At 37.5% G+C, this 21,786-nt stretch overlaps 1 protein-coding gene across 1 annotated transcript in view; it reads left to right on the forward strand.

The window, feature by feature from the left end:
• The window catches only part of LOC109046925 (unconventional myosin-XV-like), a 38,043-nt gene that overhangs the window by 11,873 nt on the left and 4,384 nt on the right, over positions 1-21,786 (forward strand). The window contains exons 13-57 of the mRNA XM_042720154.1: positions 2,422-2,480; positions 3,905-4,028; positions 4,139-4,234; positions 4,333-4,464; positions 4,568-4,693; positions 4,794-4,871; positions 4,956-5,110; positions 5,233-5,278; positions 5,366-5,490; positions 5,557-5,674; positions 6,068-6,243; positions 6,321-6,405; positions 6,494-6,547; positions 6,659-6,740; positions 8,057-8,187; positions 8,340-8,435; positions 8,674-8,909; positions 8,992-9,170; positions 11,104-11,176; positions 11,420-11,611; positions 12,187-12,293; positions 12,392-12,480; positions 13,112-13,235; positions 14,007-14,207; positions 14,339-14,397; positions 14,481-14,591; positions 15,284-15,362; positions 15,441-15,582; positions 15,783-15,873; positions 15,992-16,142; positions 16,227-16,342; positions 16,444-16,503; positions 17,221-17,296; positions 17,395-17,510; positions 17,813-17,931; positions 18,031-18,172; positions 18,255-18,366; positions 19,681-19,886; positions 19,982-20,124; positions 20,235-20,307; positions 20,902-20,974; positions 21,086-21,159; positions 21,284-21,366; positions 21,461-21,591; positions 21,677-21,770. Of these exons, the coding sequence (XP_042576088.1) occupies positions 2,422-2,480; positions 3,905-4,028; positions 4,139-4,234; positions 4,333-4,464; positions 4,568-4,693; positions 4,794-4,871; positions 4,956-5,110; positions 5,233-5,278; positions 5,366-5,490; positions 5,557-5,674; positions 6,068-6,243; positions 6,321-6,405; positions 6,494-6,547; positions 6,659-6,740; positions 8,057-8,187; positions 8,340-8,435; positions 8,674-8,909; positions 8,992-9,170; positions 11,104-11,176; positions 11,420-11,611; positions 12,187-12,293; positions 12,392-12,480; positions 13,112-13,235; positions 14,007-14,207; positions 14,339-14,397; positions 14,481-14,591; positions 15,284-15,362; positions 15,441-15,582; positions 15,783-15,873; positions 15,992-16,142; positions 16,227-16,342; positions 16,444-16,503; positions 17,221-17,296; positions 17,395-17,510; positions 17,813-17,931; positions 18,031-18,172; positions 18,255-18,366; positions 19,681-19,886; positions 19,982-20,124; positions 20,235-20,307; positions 20,902-20,974; positions 21,086-21,159; positions 21,284-21,366; positions 21,461-21,591; positions 21,677-21,770 (5,135 nt within the window). The remainder of the gene's footprint in view (positions 1-2,421; positions 2,481-3,904; positions 4,029-4,138; positions 4,235-4,332; positions 4,465-4,567; positions 4,694-4,793; positions 4,872-4,955; positions 5,111-5,232; positions 5,279-5,365; positions 5,491-5,556; positions 5,675-6,067; positions 6,244-6,320; positions 6,406-6,493; positions 6,548-6,658; positions 6,741-8,056; positions 8,188-8,339; positions 8,436-8,673; positions 8,910-8,991; positions 9,171-11,103; positions 11,177-11,419; positions 11,612-12,186; positions 12,294-12,391; positions 12,481-13,111; positions 13,236-14,006; positions 14,208-14,338; positions 14,398-14,480; positions 14,592-15,283; positions 15,363-15,440; positions 15,583-15,782; positions 15,874-15,991; positions 16,143-16,226; positions 16,343-16,443; positions 16,504-17,220; positions 17,297-17,394; positions 17,511-17,812; positions 17,932-18,030; positions 18,173-18,254; positions 18,367-19,680; positions 19,887-19,981; positions 20,125-20,234; positions 20,308-20,901; positions 20,975-21,085; positions 21,160-21,283; positions 21,367-21,460; positions 21,592-21,676; positions 21,771-21,786) is intronic.

Raw genomic sequence — 21,786 nt, forward strand, 5'->3', positions numbered from 1 at the left:
TTGCATGACCTCCAGGCAGACCTTACGTCAAGGTCCCATTCCGAGTATCAACATACTGTTAGTAAAGGATTTAAAGTTACATCATTCTTTTCTTGGAAACAAAACTGTCCAAATGCCAAGACTGTTCAATTAGATAGCAACCACAAGACACCAAGAGAAAGCTGTGAATGGTGCGTATAAGCCCTGAATCCCTCAGATAGTATAACATGCCAAGTTGATTATGTAGGCCATATCACTACTGTGGGAACCGGTGTAACCCAGTCAGGGAAACCCTGGGCAGAAACAGACAAGGGGCCCTTGAGACATATCAGCCTCCCATCATAGACCGTGTTACAGTCCTATGTGTAGCAAATACCATCTAAACCTCTGCAGGGGTGCCACCAAGAGGTCTGACGCAGTATTACCCCGCCTGACCAGTCCACCATAAACACATTCAGCTTAGTGCTTGTACAGGAATTACAACATCTCCAAAACCCATAAAGGCTGTTCTACTGTGAATACACTGTGATCAAAAGGGTTGCGTAACAAAGTTTTACTTTCTAGAGTGCAACAGTGCTCACCCACTTTTTCAGCAGACTTAGTTTCAGAAGTATTTTTAGTTACATTGTTTAAAGTTACAAGCCAGGAAACAAGCCGTGCATTACAACATAACAACAATTATAACATAAACTTTGTTTTGAAGCCCAAAAAAAAGTGTTAAAATTGGACAAAAAGACAAAAGTGTAAGACTCTACTACATAGGGAGCATAGGGAAAATGACTCATCATCCATCATTTGCAGTGCTTCATGGGAGTGGGCTGTACAATTTGCTTGTCATGATTCTCTGATTGGTAGAAATTTCCCTGAAGAATCATGGGTAATGTTGTTTTTCACCAGAAATTTTGCTGTTGAACACGATTATTTAAATATTTGTTGAAATAATGTGGGCTAAAGGCTTTAACAAAAGCATGTACTATTGATTACCAACCTTGTTGGTCTTAGTATGTCTGTCTTTAAATGTTTTTAAGTTATCAATCATAGTAAAGGCTCCTATGAAAAAAAAATCAATGGAATTTTAATTTCTGGAGCCCCACTGTTGCACTCTATACACTAAAGAACATCTTAGTATAGATCTAGTAGTTATGGTATTGACCAAGAGGGGCTAACTCAACTATGCTAACTATCAAACCTTGACCTTCTGCATCAGTTAGCTGTTTACATAAGCTGATAAGATGACAGAAAGCAGCTACAATTACATGCTACATAAATATGCTCCTATTTCTTTCTAATTATGTGTATCAACTCATGACAAGACATGGCCCATAGTAAAATCTCTCAGATGTGTCAGTTAAAACAAATAGAGAACATATTTAAGTGACTGTTCCTATTCAAACCTGAGATATGTTTGAAACTATCCAGAGTTCCACACCAACAAAAGGAAAAGTCTTTAAAGTTCCAGCGTTCCTAATCCAGTATAGGGTCTGGAAATTAAGGAGCATCCAGGGTTTTTAAAAGAACAAGTTGTTTCCTTATGAACTCCATATATTATTTTCCATCTGAGGTATCTAGAGTTGATTCCTCAGGCTTCCTCTGATGGAGACCATCAACATATCCGTATTTTGTTTCAGCATCTTTCCTCACATCAGAGCCACATCAGTTCCTGATTTCAGATGTATCATCGAAAAACCTTTCATATGATCCTTCACACAGCATCTTGTTTCAGATCAGCCTTTGTCTCAGTTGGTCTTGGATAGAGCCAGTGCTCATCAATGTTCACAGTCCCATTTCCATGTTGAAATGTGCTAAGTCATTTAGACTACTACTCATGGCTGCTACTGTGACACCTCTGAGGGCTCCTCAAAGTAATTTAGCTAATTCTTTTCATTAGAGAATCAGGTACTACCTATGTAACAGGAGAGGACCATACTCAAAGTCATTTCGCTTTGTGCAACTGAATTGCACGGTGATCTCATGCTACCGGGTTTTCTTATCTGATGAAACCATTAAAGCCCTGCTTTCAGACATCGACACCAGAATTTTATCCTGCTAAGAGACAGATATATCCAAGTAAAGTGAACGAGAAGTGGAATTCTTCTACCACAACGTTAAACTATTTAAGGAAAGATTTTTTATTTAAAGGCCTTAATGTCATCAGTTGAAAGGGATTAGTATTGTCTTGCCACAGATGCCGGGGTGTGTTTACATTTACCGACACTAGCGCTGTAGGCTGCTCCTCTTAAGGGCCATATCAATTTTCACCTGCTTTCTGATGAGAGTGCCTTAGCAACATTTCATCTCAAAGAGATCAGCAACATTTGAATAAAGCTGGTTTCCAATGAAAGTGGCGTGTTTTAATGTAACAGAACATGTAAGTTTACTCCTTTCAGAAACTTTGCTACAAGTATTTCTGATTAATCTATAATTTTTTTTTCTTTTATACAGGAAACAATGAGGGAAAAGATCTTCACCCCCTTGACTGTTGAGAGTGCAATTGATGCCAGGTAGAAAAACCACAATGCATTTCTATATGCTAACCTAGACATTCCTAACTGCCAAAAATAAAGTATTGCTATATTTATTTATTTACTTATTATTTATTAATTATTTGTATATTATCTAAAGCTTTAGCCAAGAAAAAACAGTCCTTACATATTGTACAATCGAATTTATAATGATTTTACAACTTCTGCCAGTCATGGAATAAGCCACGTCCCTCTTTCCATAACCCGCCTCGGCGTATCCGGGTTGCAGTGTTGCCAAGTCCACGGTTTTCCTGCGGAATTGGGCTACTTTAACACTGTTGCTGCAGGTTGTTTTATTATGTCCAGGATTTCTATATTGCCTAAAATATCCAGGTTTTGGCTTTGGTTTCCTGTTTTCATACTTAATGAATGTAATGATTGTTTGACCAATAACATGCAGACATTGTATGTAATTGCCCAATTGTGGTGTGTGATTAGGTGGGATCTACAGAGAACGGTCAAAGCGATGCAAATACGTGTACATATTAGTGTTGGACTTAAAGCAGCACTGAGCATACCGATCGGTGTATGACATCAAAGTACCATGAGAGCGATTCAAAAGCACAAGAAGCCGTCCGCTCTCTAGAGCTCTCACGGTACTTTGTCATACAACAATTTGTATGTTGATGGCATAAAAGTCCAAAACATGGATATTTTAGGCAATATAGAAATCCTGGCCAGGACGTGTCCTGGGAGAATGGCACGTTTGGTCACCCTACAGTTGTGGTTCCAACAAAGTGGTTGCCAACCAACACACAGAAGTAAACAAAGGTGTATGTTTATAGTGTAATTTACAACAGCTTCGAACGTGGCTCAACCAATCAGAATCAAGGACCAGAACTATCCGTTTTATAATATTTATTTTACTTTTAGTTCTCTGTCAGAAAGAAACTCATTTTTATTTTACCCCTGGGAATGCGATTTTTACCAGGGGACCCCCCCCCCCCCGAATGATCCCTCTACAAGCCTTCTGATTGGCTACATGAGACTATAGGGCCATCACAGATAGCATCTCGTGATATGACATGATAATTTTCTGCATAATCACGTAAAGCAACTTTAAGTGAAGTTGTGTGTCAAGGCACACTTACTAAAATGAAATAAAAATGAAAAAGAATGCAATTTAGAGAAAAAAAGTTGTAATAAATAATAAAGGGAATTAATGAATTAATGGCTATGAAGAAATAATAAAAATGGAATTGAATAACTGAGAGAGAGTACTGAACAGATGTATTAGTTTTAAAATCAGTGTCATGAAAAGTTCCATTCAGGCAGACATTCAGAGAGCGTCATGCTTAGAGATGAAATGAAAAAAATTGCATGTAAGGTTCTTCAGAGTGTATTGTCTAACTACTGAGCACTGAGGTAATCAAATTATGGTAATTTTCTCCCTCAAACAACAGAGATGCTGTTGCCAAGATCCTGTATTCCCTTCTGTTCAGCTGGCTAACAGACAGAATAAATAGGCAGGTTTATCCTCGGAATGAAGCGCTTTCTATCTCCATCCTTGATATCTATGGATTTGAGGTATGCCGCTGTAACTGGTTTGCTCACCCCAGTAAAAGGGTTTGCGAATACTCTGTTGCTGTAAAATGTGGATTTCTTTCGACTGAATTCCACTTTTTTGTGCTTTGTAGGACCTTACCTTCAACAGCTTTGAACAGCTTTGCATAAATTATGCAAATGAGTACCTTCAGTTCTTTTTCAACAGGGTCATTTTCAAAGAAGAACAAGTAAGCTGTCTTTATTCACTCTAATCCTCTGAGAACCGTAGATGAGTAAATTGCTTGCGGTATGCATCTGAAAAACTATTTTCTTTTGAATATCAAAGGATGAATATAACCGAGAGCAAATCAGCTGGGAAGAGGTGCCTTTCTCTGACAACCAGGCCTGTATTGACCTCATTGCAGCAAAGCCACATGGGATACTCCGAATTCTTGATGATCAGAGCGGGTTTCCACAGGTGTCATTTCTTCTTAATGTTCAGTCAGTGTTTATTTATTCATCACTACTAGTTTGCATCATTTGCATTTTAATTATCCTGTTTTTGAATGAATTTCCTCTAGGCTACAGACCATACCTTCCTTCAGAAATGCCACTATCACCATGGCAACAATCCACTCTATTCCAAGCCAAAAATGCCTCTCCCTGAATTTACTATCAAGCATTATGCTGGGAAGGTCACTTATCAGGTGCATTTAAACTACTTGCCTTGAGCCATCGAGTATTTGAATTATTCCCTAATAAAGTATAAGTTGAGGAATGGCCCAAACTTTCTGTGATGCTTCACAGGTTCATAAATTTCTGGATAAGAATTACGATCAAGTTCGCCAGGATGTTCTTGACCTTTTTATTCAGAGCAAAAACAAGGTGAGAAAAATGATTTAGCTGCCATTAGCTAGGAATTAAAAGGCCATAATAAACCCTATGAACCTTGTCTCACTGTGGTTTTAGATGGTTGCATATCTCTTTATGAGCTATGCTGAGGCCCTCAACCAACAGAAATCCCATGTTGGGAAGAACAGCACAGTAACGCGGCGCCATCAGGCCTCAACGGTGGCGGCCAAGTTCCAGCTGTCCCTCATGGAGCTCATTGAAAAGATGGAGAGGTAGACCACCTACACTGTGCATTACGCTGTCTACATGAATCTATTCTTGTTGTCTTTGATTGGCTCCAGATCCATGTAAGTTATTCATCACCAAGTACGTCCTTCTACTTTTGTACTGACAGAGCCAACCCATATTTTGTGAGGTGCATAAAGCCAAACCAAAACAAGGTAAGGAACAGCAATCACAGAGGTATTAAGCTGTTTGCATCTTGGCTGGAATTGAAATTGACTGAGAGAATGTGTGTAACCCTGCAGGAGCCTGGTGTGTTTGACATGGAGCTGGTCAGTGCCCAACTTAACTATTCGGGGATTTTGGAAACAATTCGAATCAGGAGAGAGGGCTATCCGATCAGAATGCTATTTGATGTCTTCCTTTTCAGGTAAGAGCTAGAGTTGTCAAAATAAAATGAGGCAGCTTGACTCAAATTGAATTAATTTGTGTTTAGATACAAGTCCCTGCTAGGCCTCAAACAGCCTCCTCCTGCCATTGGTGAAAACTGTGTCATCATGTTGAGGAAGCTTTGTCCTGTTAGACCAGGAGCATTTCAAGTTGGTGTCACCAAGGTGAGCATGATTCTGATAAGCACGCTTGTTACTATTCACCTAGTCTCAGCTGCATCTGAAATCGCATACTTCTCTAGAACTAGTATATAGTAGGCTTAAAACTGTATTTGTTCATGAAACACTGGGCGAAAAGTACCTGGATGACTTACTATTTCTGGTGAGATTCTGAAGTGCATATCTGGTGGAAACTTTAACTTGATGGAGTTATGAATGTCAATGAAGCTGCAAAGTAAGGACTAATTCAGAATAAGTACCTACTCATAAGGGATGCAAATTTGGACAGACCACCCGCAGGTAATTGACCAAGGTGTTTTACAATGTGCACCAGACTGAAAGGTCTGGTTACATGAGGCTACTCTACATGTCTTTGTTTTTTTGCACATTGCACATTAGTTGTTCATGAAAGAGGACATATACTTCCTGTTGGAGAGCAAGAGGGACAGAGTAAGGCATGTAGCTGCCCTGACTCTGCAGCGTTACGTCAGGATGTTCTTTGTGAGAAAACGTTATACGGCCTTCCGCATGAAGATCATACGCCTGCAGGCCCACTGCCGAGGCTTTCTCACAAGGTACAAGCGATCATTTATCACTCAAAATGCTTAGGGCTGCCCCTTTTAAAAATATTAATTTGACCTGCTTTGCACAGGAAACGATATGTGAAAATGAGAGCTAGCCTGGTGAAATTCCGCTCTCTGATCCATATGTACGTTGATCGCAAGAGATACATCAAGGTAAGAACAATGCAGTTTTAGTGCGTAGTGATCAGGCTGAGCAACAATGCCACATTTTATAATTTTACTTCTTTCTCTTTTGTTTTAGCTGAGATATGAGGCCAGGAGAAAGGCAGAAGAGGAGCAAAGGAGAATAGAAATGGTTATAATGAGTGTATTTCTTATGCCTAGAGTATATAAGGGAAACAATATATATAAAACTTATACTGATCAAAATCTGTTCTGAATATTACACTGTATATTTTATTTGCAGGAGCTGTCTAAACGGGAAGTGGTCAACGTCACTCATCTGGTCATTCCAGCTGAACTCGGAGCATTGCTGCAAGCAGCTGCCGGTACTGCATTTTGTCATGCTAATATACATTCATATAATATATATTAAAATAAATTATATTGAACTTTCCGTTTATCAAAGAATCCTAAAAATGTTTCAAGGTTTCCACAAAAAATATTTAACAGCACGAACTGTTTTCAACATTGATAATAATAAGAAATGTTTCTTTAGCATCAAATCAGCAAGTTAGAATGATTTCTTAAAGAGCATGTGACTGTAAAGACTGCAGAAATTATGCAGAAAATTAAGCTTTGCCATCACGTGATTAAATTGCATTTTAAATGTATAAAAATAGAAACAGTTATTTTAAACTGTAATAATATTTCAAATTTAGCTGTTTTTACTGTATTTTTAATCATATAAACAAGGCTTTGTTGAGCATAATACATAAAAAATCTTACAGACTCCAAAATTACAATACTGAACAGTAGTGTGCAGTGTTGGGAAGGTTACTTTGGAAATGTATTAGGTTACAGATTACAAGATACCCTATTTAAAATGTAGTAAAATGTAAAAAAAATATTTTAAATGTTAGAAGTAGTGTAACTATTTCAATTACTTTATTAAAGTCATGTAACTGATTATATTTGATTACTTTCTGATTACTTTTCTACATTTCTAATTAATATTTTCAACTGTTTATCATTTTGAAACATTTAAAGCAGTGAGGGTTAACCTTACAGTAGTACTCAACACTGACTACTGTCAGACTTTCAAAATCTTTCATCAATTGAATTAAGATTATGGTTATGTTTTTTTTTGTAATAGACACTGATTAATCAGACTTTAGCTCCTCTTTTTATTTTGAGATTCTTCTGAGGTTAAAGATAGTTTAATAGCTATGATACAGTTTTTGAAATTAAATCTTTGTAAAGCTACGACAGGAAACACTGGCATCTAACAATGCATTGGGAAAAAAACAGTCAGTCTAAAAAAATAAAGCATATACATACACCTAAACAGAAAATAAAACAGTTATTAAATTAGCATGTGTCCTAAACTCCTGAAACATTGGTTTCTCACCTTTTCGAGCAGTCAATGCAATTTGGCATAGAAATCAATTAAATCTGTGTGTGTTTGTGCAAAAATATTCAGATGTAACTGTTGACCTTTGTAATCGTTGACATTTTCATAAGTAACTGTAATTTAATAATTTAAAAAAAATGGTCAGTAACTGTAACAGATTACAGTTGCATTTATTTTGTAATTAAATTACTTAAAACTGTTACATGTCAGTAGTTTTCCCAACACTGGAAGTGTATATACTGTATATAGCATGCACTGCCTGTCTAATTTCTCACCTCTGTGTTTTTTTAGGTGGTAGAGAGCTCCATTCTGATTGCTTGGCTTTAGTCCAGGCTCCCACAGTTCAGGTGGAGTCACAGCTCACGCTACCTCTTGATATCAACAACTACACCATCTCCAAATTTGTCCAGATTCACTTCAAAGTAAGAGATGCCTAAGTAATATATTCCAAAATCACAAATAAGCTACAATAAGCAGAGAATTAATAAAATAAGCATATATTTTTTTCTGGACTAACTGGATTAACTTATAAACCGCATATTAAGCATGTTTTTATATTTTTATTAATAAATAGGAGGCAAAGTTTGGAATGTTGACTGCACCTTTGAAGACACCTCTAACCCACATTGATGACGATCTTACACATGACGCTCTAGATGTCTTTGTCATGGTACACTGCATTATATTTTGTTGAAGATTTTGCCATTGTCATCTATAATACATGCAGTAAAGCTCAAATGTTAGTTGGATGTGAAAATACCATTTGTTTTCTCTATAGAGAAACAGATTTTTAACAATAACTTATAAACCTTTCAACACACAGACCTACTATAAGCATGAGATTGTTTTGTGCCATATGTAAGAGTGATTTCAACTTTATTAGCAATGTTGTTTCTTTCACTTTGTAGATCTTGAGGTTTATGGGTGACCCACATCTAAATGGTGCTCAGGAGAATTTATTTGGAAACTACATCATCCAGAAGGGGCTTACCAACCCAGGTTTGCGGGATGAAATCTTATGTCAAACTGCCAATCAGGTTTGGAGAAACACCAATCCAGATAACTCAGAGAGAGGCTGGCTGCTGCTGCTAGCCTGCCTGAGTGCTTTTGCACCATCAGCCAAAATGGAGAAATACCTTCTGAAGTAAGCAACACACCATTATCTACATTGAACATGTCACGAGCTACATTTAAGCCTTCATTGCGTTTGGCTTTGTATGTTTTAGGTTTGTCTCAGATCATGCCTATGATGGATTCAAAGCTGTTGGCCAACACAAGCTCATTCAAGCCATGCAAAAGTCCCTGTATGGACCGGAGACAGCAAGGACTTACCCATTGTCCCTTCTGGAATGGACAGCCAATAGGAAGAAAGCAAACATGGTTTTGCAAGTGCACTGTTTTGATGGTGAGTGTCAGTTTCACTTGCATTGTTCCTGCAACTTTGAATCAGTGTTGGCCAGTTAAAACCCTTATCAGTCAAGGTCCAATTCAGTTGCATTTACCTTTAAACCTTAACCAAACCTTAAGTCTTGGACTATTACTCAAAAAAAAATTAAAAAGTTTTTTAATTAATTTAAGTTAAATAAAATCTTGATGAACAAATCCTTGATTGCATCTAATTTAGTCTTTATTGGTGCAACCTACGTTAAGTTTTACTTTTCAAATACACATTTGAGTATTAACAGTCCCTCCTGAAAACAACAAATGAAACCAGCCTGTGGTGGTTACCATTTTAGCTGGTATTACAGCCTAGGTCATAGCTGATTTACAGTAGCAGGCTGGTTTCAGATCACTTCTTTCGATGGTCAGGCTGAAAGACCAGCTGAAACCATAAAATTTTGAGATACCCTTGTTGGAAATGAAAGAGATATGCACACTTATACAGGTGCATCTCAATAAATTAGAATCTCATGGAAAAGTTCATTTATTTCAGTAATTCAACTCAAATTGTGAAACTCGTGTATATAAAATAAATTCAATGCACACAGACTGAAGTAGTTTAAGCCTTTGGTTCTTTTAATTGTGATGATTTTGGCTCACATTTAACAAAAACCCACCAATTCAACAAATTAGAATGTGGTGACATGCCAATCAGCTAATCAACTCAAAACACCTGCAAAGGTTGCAGCCACCAAGGAATTTGGCTACAGTTGTCGTATTCCTCTTGGTAAGCCACTCCTGAGGCGTCTTACCTGGGCTATGGAGAAGAAGAACTGGACTGTTGCCCAGTGGTCCAAAGTCCTCTTTTCAGATGAGAGCAAGTTTTGTATTTCATTTGGAAACCAAGGTCCTAGAGTCTGGAGGAAGGGTGGAGAAGCTCATAGCCCAAGTTGCTTGAAGTCCAGCGTTAAGTTTCCACGGTCTGTGATGATTTGGGGTGCGATGTCATCTGCTGGTGTTGGTCTATTGTGTTTTTTGAAAACCAAAGTCACTGCACCCGTGTAACAAGAAATTTTGGAGCACTTCATGCTTCCTTCTGGTGACCAGCTTTTTGAAGATGCTGATTTCATTTTCCAGCAGGATTTGGCACCTGCCCACACTGCCAAAAGCACAAAAAGTTGGTTAAATGACCATGGTGTTAGTGTGCTTGACTGGCCAGCAAACTCACCAGACCTGAACCCCACAGAGAATCTATGGGATACTATCAAGAGGAAAATGAGAAACAAGAGACCAAAAGATGCAGATGAGCTGAAGGCCACTGTGAAAGAAACCTGGGCTTCCATACCACCTCAGCAGTGCCACAAACTGATCACCTCCATGCCACGCTGAATTGAGGCAGTAATTAAAGCCAAAGGAGCCACTACCAATTATTGAGTACATGTACAGTAAATGAACATACTTTCCAGAAGGCCAACAATTCACTAAATGAATTGAAGTCTTATGAAGTATTCTAATTTGTTGAGATAATGAATTGGTGGGTTTTTGTTAAATGTGAGCCAAAATCATCACAATTAAAAGAACCAAAGACTCAAACTACTTCAGTCTGTGTGCACTGAATTTATTTAATACATGAGTTTTCCAATTTGAGTTGAATTACTAAAATAAATGAACTTTTCCACGACATTCTAATTTATTGAGATGCATCTGTATAAGACAAACTCAATATATAGCTTACAAAACCTGACAGGCTCTTCCATCATCGTAATCCCTTAAATCAGCCAGGCAGGTTCCTTTGTTTCTTCAAACCCTCTAGAGACAATTGTGTAAACCACATCTACAGTTTATCAGGTGATACCTGATCTGTAGTGATGTGCAGAATAGAGCAGTCATTTGTGTGTAGTCTTCACTCATGCATGCCTGTCAAACCACAGCTCTTAAGCGTCATGCTGTATTGACAGGGACATCTTTCCTTTGCCCTGTGCACTCCTGGACGAGTGGGGAGGAGCTGGCTGGAGAGATTCTACAGCATAGGTAAACAAACTATCCTGATAATGTTCCATCTGTTGTTCCACTTTGCTCGGTTTCAGTCAGTGTAGGTGTTGTAATGATACCATCTATTCAAGGAGCTTTTTAAAATGCTGTATGCCATGTCATTAGTGCATGGCTCTTTCTTTCAGGGCATGTTGGGATATGTACAGTCTATAATGAGGCCTTCATTATCTCTGCCATCTGTAATTTGCCTGAAATGAATAGTCCCATTAATTGGATCCACAGGGGTGTGACGGAGGCCTGGAAGGGGTGTTCTGTTATCATGAAGGAGCACGGACAGTGGGCGGAGCTCGCAGGGCATGATTATGTAATGGACTTGATCGCAGATATGGAACTGATGAGAAATTTTCCCAAGCAAAAGTCCTACTTCATCATCTCCGCTGAGAGTCCCACCAGAACTAGGCCCAATGCCAGCCTGTCAGTATCTATATGATATTCTCCCGTGTATATTGTACTTCTGTTTACTTTAGAAATGGATTATGTATGCTAATATGAGACATAATCATAAATATGAATTATATTTTAATAGATCTGTTTTGCATGTAAGTGAAATATAGTGTAATTTCTGGGGCATTAGTGGCTAAAAAATTCAAAAAAGTTGTTTAGTGCCACTAGTAGCACAGAAATTACAAACTTCACCTTTAAGGCACGAAAAGTCAATATTTATATTATGAATATTTTAAATAATTTCTGTTAATGCTTTGCTAGCTAAATGGTCAGTTGTCTTGGACATTATAATGACATCTAGTGGATGGCACTTCCTGCGAAAGCAAAGGTTTTTAGTTACAGATGCCATAGTAGAAATTCAAAGGAATGAGTGATTAATTCTCCTAGTAAAATTATAATTTATTATTAATGAGCAAAACTAACGTTTTTAAAGTATAGTTATAGGCTAAGTAAATGTTTTAAGTATAGTTATTTTCAGGGGAAATATTTTTGCAGTGTTATTGTATTGTTTTCTAATATTCTGTCCTCAATACGAACTTTCACAGGGCTCTGTTTGGAAGCGGGTTTGATTCTGATGATGACAGCTCACTTCTGCTCCCCCAGACAATGCCAAACTCCAGTCTGCCAGATTCAGATGGATATTACAGCCACGGTCAGCTGTTGTTGTTTTTTTTTGGCTAGTTTTTAAGCTGCTTTTACATATTCTGTTCTGATTTCTTTTCCCCCCCAATAACTGTAAAATATATGTAGAATCAGACTTCAGTGAAGCACCAACTCAGAAAGGCATGGACAGATATCTCGACAGCCTGTTTGACCCAGTTCTGTCTGATGGTAATGGGGTAAGTGTCTCTTGTTCATTTATGCCTAATTCAAATAAGTGTAAATATAATAAAAACAATATTATTTGGAAGTTAAATGCAGCTATTTATGGAAAGAAGCTTAAAAATATAACATGAATGCATGAAGAAAACAATTAGCCACTTGATCCTCATAGTGTAAGTGATTGAGTGTATCAAATGTGCTCTGTGGGCGCCAGGTCCCCTGCCCTGGAGGTGATTAAGTTACCACTTTACCGTATTTCTCGCAGCATTGAGCATACTTTATTTTTTCCCTTTAGCTTTATTTTTTGGTTGTTAATATATATATGACCTTTTTTTGGTGGGGGGGGGGGGGGGCATAAAAAGAGAAACTTAGACTGAGGCCACTGGGAATTTTTCAGTCAAAAGGACTAGTTAGTTTAAAAATAATGATTTTTTGCTCACTTAAAGATCCTAGACTGGTAATGATAAACAAGACTCCTGTGGTCTAGGCAAGCATGATTCTCTCTCAGTTGCGTTAGTAAATGGGCCATGCCCCTCTCAGAGAGTATAAGGTACTCCCATGGGGAGATTGATTTCTCGTATGACTGAGCTGGGAATGGTCCAGCCCTGAGTTGAGAGCCTGTTTTGCTTTGCCTTATCTCTTCTGCAGGATTTTGAGAAGCCATCCAGCATGTCCAGCCGTATGAAGGGAGCCGGTGGGATTGGAGGGCAGGATGATGACATAGAGAAGCCCCTCTCCAGCAGGCCTTATCCCCCCGGACTGCAGCCCGGTGGTGAGCTCTGCATCTGTTCTCTTTCTGCTCTCTCCTTACCACACATCAATTATGCATGGGTACCCTAGGGTCAATTGGTACCTGAAAGCAATCAATTGCCGGATAAACATTCAGACTTGCAAATTATTGTAAACCGCACATTTGCAAATGCTTTGCATGATAAATGATCAATGTACCATTTAGACTGATTTAATGCTTTGGTGATTTTAAGTGACTGTGGCTTTTGGTGATTGGGGTTCCATGGGTCATTCTACATGATGGGTGCTATTTGTGTTCCTTAAATGTGTATGTGAAAAAAAAAAACCCCTCTATAAATAGCTGATGGCATCTTTTGCTACATGTACATTTTTCTAATTAAATAAAAAAAAAACAGAAGCTTTATAAACATTAATAAATAAATATATGTAATTATATTTAATTTCTAAACTTAACTACAGTATGTATATTGTTGAGAGTCTGTTTTGTGTGATTGTGTGTGTATATATATATAAACATTTGTGCAACTTAATTTAATTAAAACACCTTTTGAAAAATATTAAAAAATAAGTATTTTAGCACATCCATCCTGTTAATGAACAATGTTACAAGGTGCTCAGTTCACTTTCAGCAATATTGTTCATATTTATTTTATATAGGGGTTGGCACAGCTAACTGGGCTCTGTCTGACCTCAAAACTTTATAGCTAAGCCAATCCTTGCATTAACTCGTTTGATTAAGACATGTTAAAGGGGTAATTGTTTACTGATCATTAGCCATATTTACTATCCTCAGCGGTGCCAGTTCTACCTGTTATGGGAGGAACAATGATGCCACCTATACCTATGCCAGCTATGTCTTCTGTGCCTCATGCACAAGCCCCTACCGCCGTACCTTCAGTACCTTCAATGCCAGCTATGCCTTCTATGCCAGCTTTGCCTGCTATGCCACCTTTGCCGGCTGTGCCTAATTTGCCACCAATGCCTGATATGTCAGGTATGAATGCTGCATAAATGATGCTTTCCGCTGATTTATTCTCTGGGATCATGTGTGGAAGACAGCGCTGTTTATTTCTGTGTTCTAATCACAGTTATTAGAGTACATCTGCTTTATCTCTAAACGTGTAGATCCAGCTGTCTTAGCACAGCAGCAGCAAGCCATCATCAACCAGCAAGCGATTATACTGGTGAGCACATACAGCATGACTTTAAACTTGTATTCGCTACAGCTAAATGCGTTTGACTACTGAGCTAATGTGGTGTACCACAGGCTCAGCAGATGACAATGCAAGCCATGGCCCTCCAGCAGCAGATGTATAATTCAGCGCAGCACACACACAGCGAGCACATGCCAGCTCCCCGCTCCAGCCAGTACAGCCCTGTGAGTATCTCTGAGCACTGATTACAATATAGCTGATAAACAATTGGAAGTTAAGAGTACTCTTTGATTACATTATAATGGCATATACTATAGAAGTCATATTAGCACTAAATTCCCACGTACACTACTGTTCAAAAGTTTGAGGTTGGTAGTAGTTTGTATTATTTTTAAAAGAAGTCTGTTATGGTCACCAAGACTGGATTTATTAAATAAAAAATACTGTAAAACAGCATAATTGTGAACCAAAATTGCAATTTAAAATAACTATTTTCTATTTGATTATAGTTTAAAAGATTTTTTTTTTCTGTGATGGCAAAGCTGAATTTTATGTATCATGATTCCAGGCTTCCGTGTCACATGATCCTTCAGAAATCATTCTAATATGCTGATTTGCTGCACGAGAAACGTTTATTATTATCAATGTTGAAGTCAGCATTTATTTTCAGGATTCTGAATAGAAAGTTAAAAAGAACAGCATTTAGTTGACAAAAAAACCTTTCGTAATATTATAAACTTTTAGTCAGGTAATGCATTCTTGCTAAATAAAAGTATTCTTTTAAAAAAATAACTGACCACAAACTTTTGAACAGTAGGATAGTGTACATTTCTGTTAAAACGTACTGATGAACAGTTAGTATATTCAAAAATCTGTTGTCATCATTTTTAATCATTACATGTCTTTTATGTCTTCGACTAAACAAGAAACTGGACCTGTTTCCTACAAACCAACCCCTGCTTCTCCACCACAGAAATCTTCACAGCGACAGTACAGTATGTCATTACATCAATCTTGCTTAATTTTACTCATTAAAATGACTATTTCATTAGAATGTTGATATGTTTCCAAAGGCCCAACTAGAAGGGATCCACCAGCGGGAGATGTGGTGCGAGCCACCGTCTCAAACTCTGAGCATTTAGAGCCAAGTCACAACATCAAAGACATTATCAAGCAGTACCAGGCAAACCCTGTAAAACCAACAGAGATTGCTAGGTGAGAAATGAACATTTTTAGATCCAAAAGCCAGTTCCACATCTTTAATAATGAATGACCTGAACTGAAAACTGATCCACAGCTAACCAATGTTCTCCTTGACCTTGCAACAAAACATTCATCAAATATTAATCAAAAGAGATCTTTAAATTAAAACGGAACAAAGGCCAAAGCTCTAAATGTGCTGGACTTCAATGCAGGAGGGAAGCTAAAGTGTTTTCGAAGAAACCAGACCCCCATGATGAAGCTATGATGATTCTTAAGGACCAGATGAGTGCTCCACCTCCACAGGTAGATCACTTATAGATTGTTTACAGATAAACTGACAGTGTTGAAGTCATATGAGTTCAAATGCTTTAATGTTACCATTGCGGGTAATGCTTAGTATGTTGGTATCCCACACAACCAGCGAAAGAAAACCTACACTCCAGTCTCTCCCTCATCATCTGCAAAGGAGTATGATTATGATGGTGGGGCACTGAAACCAGCAAAGAGCATCAAGATGCAGCGATCACCTCCTGTGCCAGCTGTTAGTCAGAGATTCCCGGCACCTGCGCCTGGTAAACTCAGCTCATCTACAGTATGCATTTAATTTCCGTTCAATGTAGAGGCCATACTAGCATGGCTGTTATGTTGCATTACAGTATCTAGGGAACTTCCGGTAGAAGAGGAGAATATTCAGACTCAGCTGCACAAGAGGAGCAGTGAAGAGCACTACACCTACACCAATGTACCATGGAAGATCTACTTGAGGAAAGAGGCCAGTGTTATTTGTGTTGTGATGGATCAATGGACACAGTGCCTTTGCGTGAAAATATGGAAGCGATTATGAAACATAAAATTTGTTTCATCTGTTTTTAGGTTTTTTATCCCAAAGACAGCTTCAACCACCCGCTGATGTTAGACCTGTTGTTCAAGCAGGTTTGATATATTTTTTTCAGTTAACTTTTGTATTAGGGCTGTCAATCAATAATGTAAATATTGTAATTTTATAGTTAACAATGAAACATTCAGTTCCTAAAAATTAAATAATAAGTCAATGTGTAAATTTGTTTTGATGGATGAAGTGTGCATGAAACGTGAGGCATAAATTTATGTAACTTGTCTTACAACAATCAATAATACATCAATAGTTCAATAATAAATAATAAAATAACATTCCATAATAAAGTAACAAAACCCACTTTATGGACATCATCTGTATAAAGAGCTGTAACTTTGATATTTAACAGCCATAATTTAAGCGTGCTGCTATTAAAGATATTGGGATCAGTAAATTTTGTTTATGTTTTTGAAAGAAGTCTCTTATGCTCAGCAAGACCTCACTGATCAAAAATACACTAAAACAGTAATTTGTGAAATATTATTGCAATTTTAAATAACTGTTTTCTACTTTAATATATTTTAAAATTTAATTTATTCCTGTGATGGTAAAGCTGAATTTTTTTAAGAAACATTTCTGATTATTATCAATGTTGAAAACAGTTTTTATTTGATCTTTGACTTTACTGTCGCTCAATTTACTTGTTGAATAAAAGTATTAATTTCTTTCAGATTTATTTGACTGTAGTGTATGTAAAGCGATTTGTGTTGGTTTTATTTTTATTAACCATAAGTACAATTAAACTTTCATCTTAGATTGTCCATGACACATTCTCAGAGGCTTGCATTCGGATTACAACAGAAGAGAGGCAGAAGATGAAATCCCTTTTTGGTATGATTTATGTTAATTATCTTACATACACATTTGTCTCATGTAATATGTGAGCACTTCCTATTGAGAGGAACATTTTGTCTTCTGTATTGTGACAGTGGAGCACAACATTGACATGAATGCCACAATCCAGGATGAGAATGTGAAGAAGAAGATTGTGGTTGCTGCAAGAGACACCTGGGAGATCTACTTCTCACGCCTCTTCCCAGCATCTGTAAGGAATCGCTCTCAGATAATCCTTGCTGAAAAACCTATCTAGACCAGCATGCATTTCAGTCCTGGTCCAGGCTGGTTTATGTTGGTCAGAGTTGGTTTAGTGGGTGGCCCAGCATATCATACTGTTCACAAAATATAAATAGTGAAATGACTTATTAAGCATGCTTCTGGTGAAGATGGTTGAAATGAACGAAGTCATGTCTTGCATGTCAGCATCCAAAAACACTGATGTTTTAAGCAGGCATTTGCTGCATCATAATGCTATTTAAAACAAACCCAAGTCAAAATCTTTCTGAACAGGGCAGTGTTGGCACAGGAGTCCAGGTGCTGTCTGTATCTCATAGAGGGATCAAGCTTTTGAAGATGGTCAGGAGCAGTGCAGTAGCTCCAGACTACTTCAGAGTTCTGCGACCCTACAGGTACCAGAGACTTTTAATGACTTCAAGTAATGACACCGCCATCCCACCATGGATGTTTCTAGTTGTGGATGTATTGTGATCATTGTTGACGTCTTACAGCTACACGGACATCATGTTCGTCACCATTCCTTCCAAAAACATGCTGGAGTTCAACCTCACCAATGAGAAACTGATTCTGTTCTCTGCCAAAGCTCCTCAGGTCAAAACCATGATTGACTACTTTATCACAGAGCTGAAAAAGGTCCGTTCTCACACACATTGGTTTGCTTCGGAGATGATCTGGTGCTGTGCGTTAATTGTACTCTCTCTCTCTCTCACTCTAGGACTCAGACTATGTCGTTGCTGTGCGTAATTACATTACAGATGACAGAACGCTGCTGAGTTTCCACAAAGGAGACATCATACGCTTGCAGAAAATGGAAGGCCTAGATGCAGGTGAGACTGCTTTAGACCTGACTGTACTCTTCACATTTGGGGGCTAAAGAGACTAAATGATTAGGACAGCAGCTCTGATAATATAACAGTTGAAGACACACGTGGGTCAATAATGTAATCTATTAATTTAATGAAAAAAAATTCATATATATATATATATATATATGAAATATATATATTCATGAAATAAGTTGAATAATCTGTTATGATGCATTATTTTTATTTTATTTTCTAATTTCTAATTTTTTATTTACTTTTTTATACAAATTTAACATCATTTATAAATTGGAACATGCATTTGCTAGCTAATTACTACATTAATTTTATATAATATTTTTTTATATATTTTATTTTATTTTATATATTATATTATATTATATTATATTATATTATATTATATTATGTTATAATGTTTTAATGTTTGGGTTTTTTGTTTATGTATATATATATTTTAATAAAGTCTCTTTTTAAATAATTGTTTTCTATTTTTAATACATTTTAAAGTTGCATTTATTCCTGTGATGATTAAGCTGAATTTTCAGCATCATTACTCCAGTCTTCAGTGTCACATGATCAGAAAACTTTCCAGTATGCTGATTTGCTGCTCATTATTATGAATGCTGTCGCTTAATATCAGTCATTTCTCATTATTATCAAGGTTGAAAACTGTTGTGCTGATTAATATTTTGTAACAGTTGTGATTCAGATTTTATTCAGGATTCTTTGTTAAAAAGAAAATTCAAAAGAAAAGCATATATGTGAAATAGAATCCTTTCTAATGTCATACATGTCTTTACTGTCACTTTTGGTCAGTTTTGGTCAATTGGATGTGTCCTTGCTGAATAAAAATGTTCAAACTTTTGATCTGTAGTTTATTGATATAGACAAATAGTATACTGGGGATTCAAAATATATTGTATTAGGTACAATAACTTGTTCATCTAAGCTCTGTGGCTGTTTCACAGGCCAGTGTTATGGTTGCATAGTGAAAAAGAAGGTGATTCTCCTGGAGGAATTAAAAAGAGACACACCTGATTTTGGTGGGTCGTGTGTGGACACTTGAATGGAGTGCTGTTTTGTGGTTTCTTTATGTGCTGTTTTGCTGTGCTGCACTTAGCAGTGTCATTGCAGTTGAATTGCTGGTGTGCAGACACTTCTGAAATTCCGTGTCCCTAGTTGCATGTATAGTACCTGTCTTCCTTTCCCAAGCATGATGGTTTCACTGCTGCTTTTTATACATGCACTTCAGTCTAGCCTTAAAATGCCATGCCACTGTCACACACACTTTCACACACCATTTCTTGTATCGTACAGGCTGGAAGTTTGGGGCCATTCATGGGCGATCTGGGGTTTTTCCTGTGGAGTTTGTTCAGCCAGTGGCTGCTCCTGACTTTATTAACATTCCTGTGGACAAGAAAGAGGAACCCAAGAATAAGCAGGGTCGCGTGGCCGCCTCAGCAGCTGTGGCCGTGGCTGTAGGGTCTGCCGCCGCAGCCCATGAACTCGACCGGTCTATTGAGGTATATGTGTTTAACAGGCACATAATCTGAAATTCAGATTTACATGTACCACAGACCCTTCTGAGTGGCGTTGTGTTGGTGCATGTCACCTCTAGGTGGCGTCTCCTGTCAGTGAGTATGCAGAGGCCTACGCAGACATTGCTGTTATGGACATCGACGAGAGAATCTTGCAGGACAGCCAGTACAACATGGTGGAATTTGCAAAGAAATATTTCAGAGGGGCCCAGAGAAAAAATGGGTCAGTTGATTACATCATAAGAGAAACTGCGAGTTTATGTTCTCACAGTTACATAGTTGAATTAAAAGAAAATGTGTAAGTGAAACATTGATATTGCTTATATTTTGCAGTGATTCATATAAGAAAAAGTCAAAGAAAACAAAGGAATCCAGGGAACCATCAGAAATGGTGAAATTTTCCAAGGTATAGAATGCGTACCATACCATCACTTTTATCTAAAAAAAAAAAAAAAAAAAAAAAAAATAGTTGATTTGAAATCAATATTCTGCCATTCTTTACTGAATACTCTATTATAAGGAATGGAGATGGAGGTTTTAAGGACACAAAACGACCACAAAAAAGGGGTCTATACATCTTGTGCACTATATTGCAAGTCTACTGAAGTCATATGACGGCTTTGTTTGAGAAACAAATTGAATTGTAGGTTGTTATTCACAAAATTGATTAATTCAGTGGTAAAGAACCATCTCAAAGAATGAGATTTAGGGTGAATATAATGTTTTTTCTTTCAGTGAATAATGACTTAAATATTGAGCTGATGTCTTATAGATCAGTGTGGCATCAGAAGACTTGGAATATTTTAACACCTTTTATATAATTTTTATTATTATTATTACTACTGAAAAAAGATTTGTTTGGAGTAAATGATGACAAAATATTCATTTTTTGATGAACTATTCCTGTAAGTTTAAAGAAAATCAGCCAAGACCTCTCAAAATTTTCCATATTTCTGATGCATATTCTGATTAATTTTTGCTTTTGTTTTTGGTTATTTAGTCTCCAATTCAAGAGTCCCTAATCGAGTTCACTGATGAAAACATGAACAAAGTAGCTGTAGAGATTTTTCTTGGTAAGCAGAATGTTCAATGTTAACTAACTAAGAGACAGATATTTTTTACTGTAATCTATAAAAATGTTGTGTTCACTATGTAATGCAACTTCAATAATTCTTATCTTGCAGCAATAATGAAGTTTATGGGAGACTACCCTATGAAAGGCCAGACTGAGCAGGAGGTTGTGAGCACCATCCTAAGGGTACGCAGCTCTTCAAATAGCGCCAGAAGAATTCCCATCATGAATTATTAAGATAACCAGACAGGAATGTGCTAAATGTCTTTAATGCCATTGCAATATGCAATATGAATAATCTCTGTTGCAGCTGAGTGGCGAGTATGGACTAATGAGGGATGAAGCGTACTGCCAAGTCCTCAAGCAGATCACAGCGAACACCAGCTCCAAGACGTAAGAGCCTGTTTCTTTCTGAATGATGAAACCATGGAGGACTGATTTTAATGTGCCAGACAGAGTCATAGATGATCTTTTCTGTATTTCACAGGGAGAGTTGTCAGAGGGGCTGGAGGCTGCTGTACATCCTCACTGCATACTACAAGTGTTCAGAGGCGCTTAAACCTTACCTGCTGAAGTACCTCCTAGACGTCTGTGCAAGTCCAGGAGTGCACTTTCAAGGTATACCTCTGCTTTAGCTGCATGTCACAGCTGCTACACAGATAAAATACTGACTGATGATTACACAAACATGATATATTGACAGGTATTTCCAAGGCTTGTGAGCAGAACCTAAGGAAGACGTTCCAGTATGGTGGACGTGTTGAACATCCTAATGGGATGGAATTGAAAGCTATGCTGGTTAGTTGCACATAA

Source organism: Cyprinus carpio, chromosome B3 (genome assembly GCF_018340385.1).
Source record: "Cyprinus carpio isolate SPL01 chromosome B3, ASM1834038v1, whole genome shotgun sequence".
Lineage (NCBI taxonomy): Eukaryota > Metazoa > Chordata > Actinopteri > Cypriniformes > Cyprinidae > Cyprinus > Cyprinus carpio.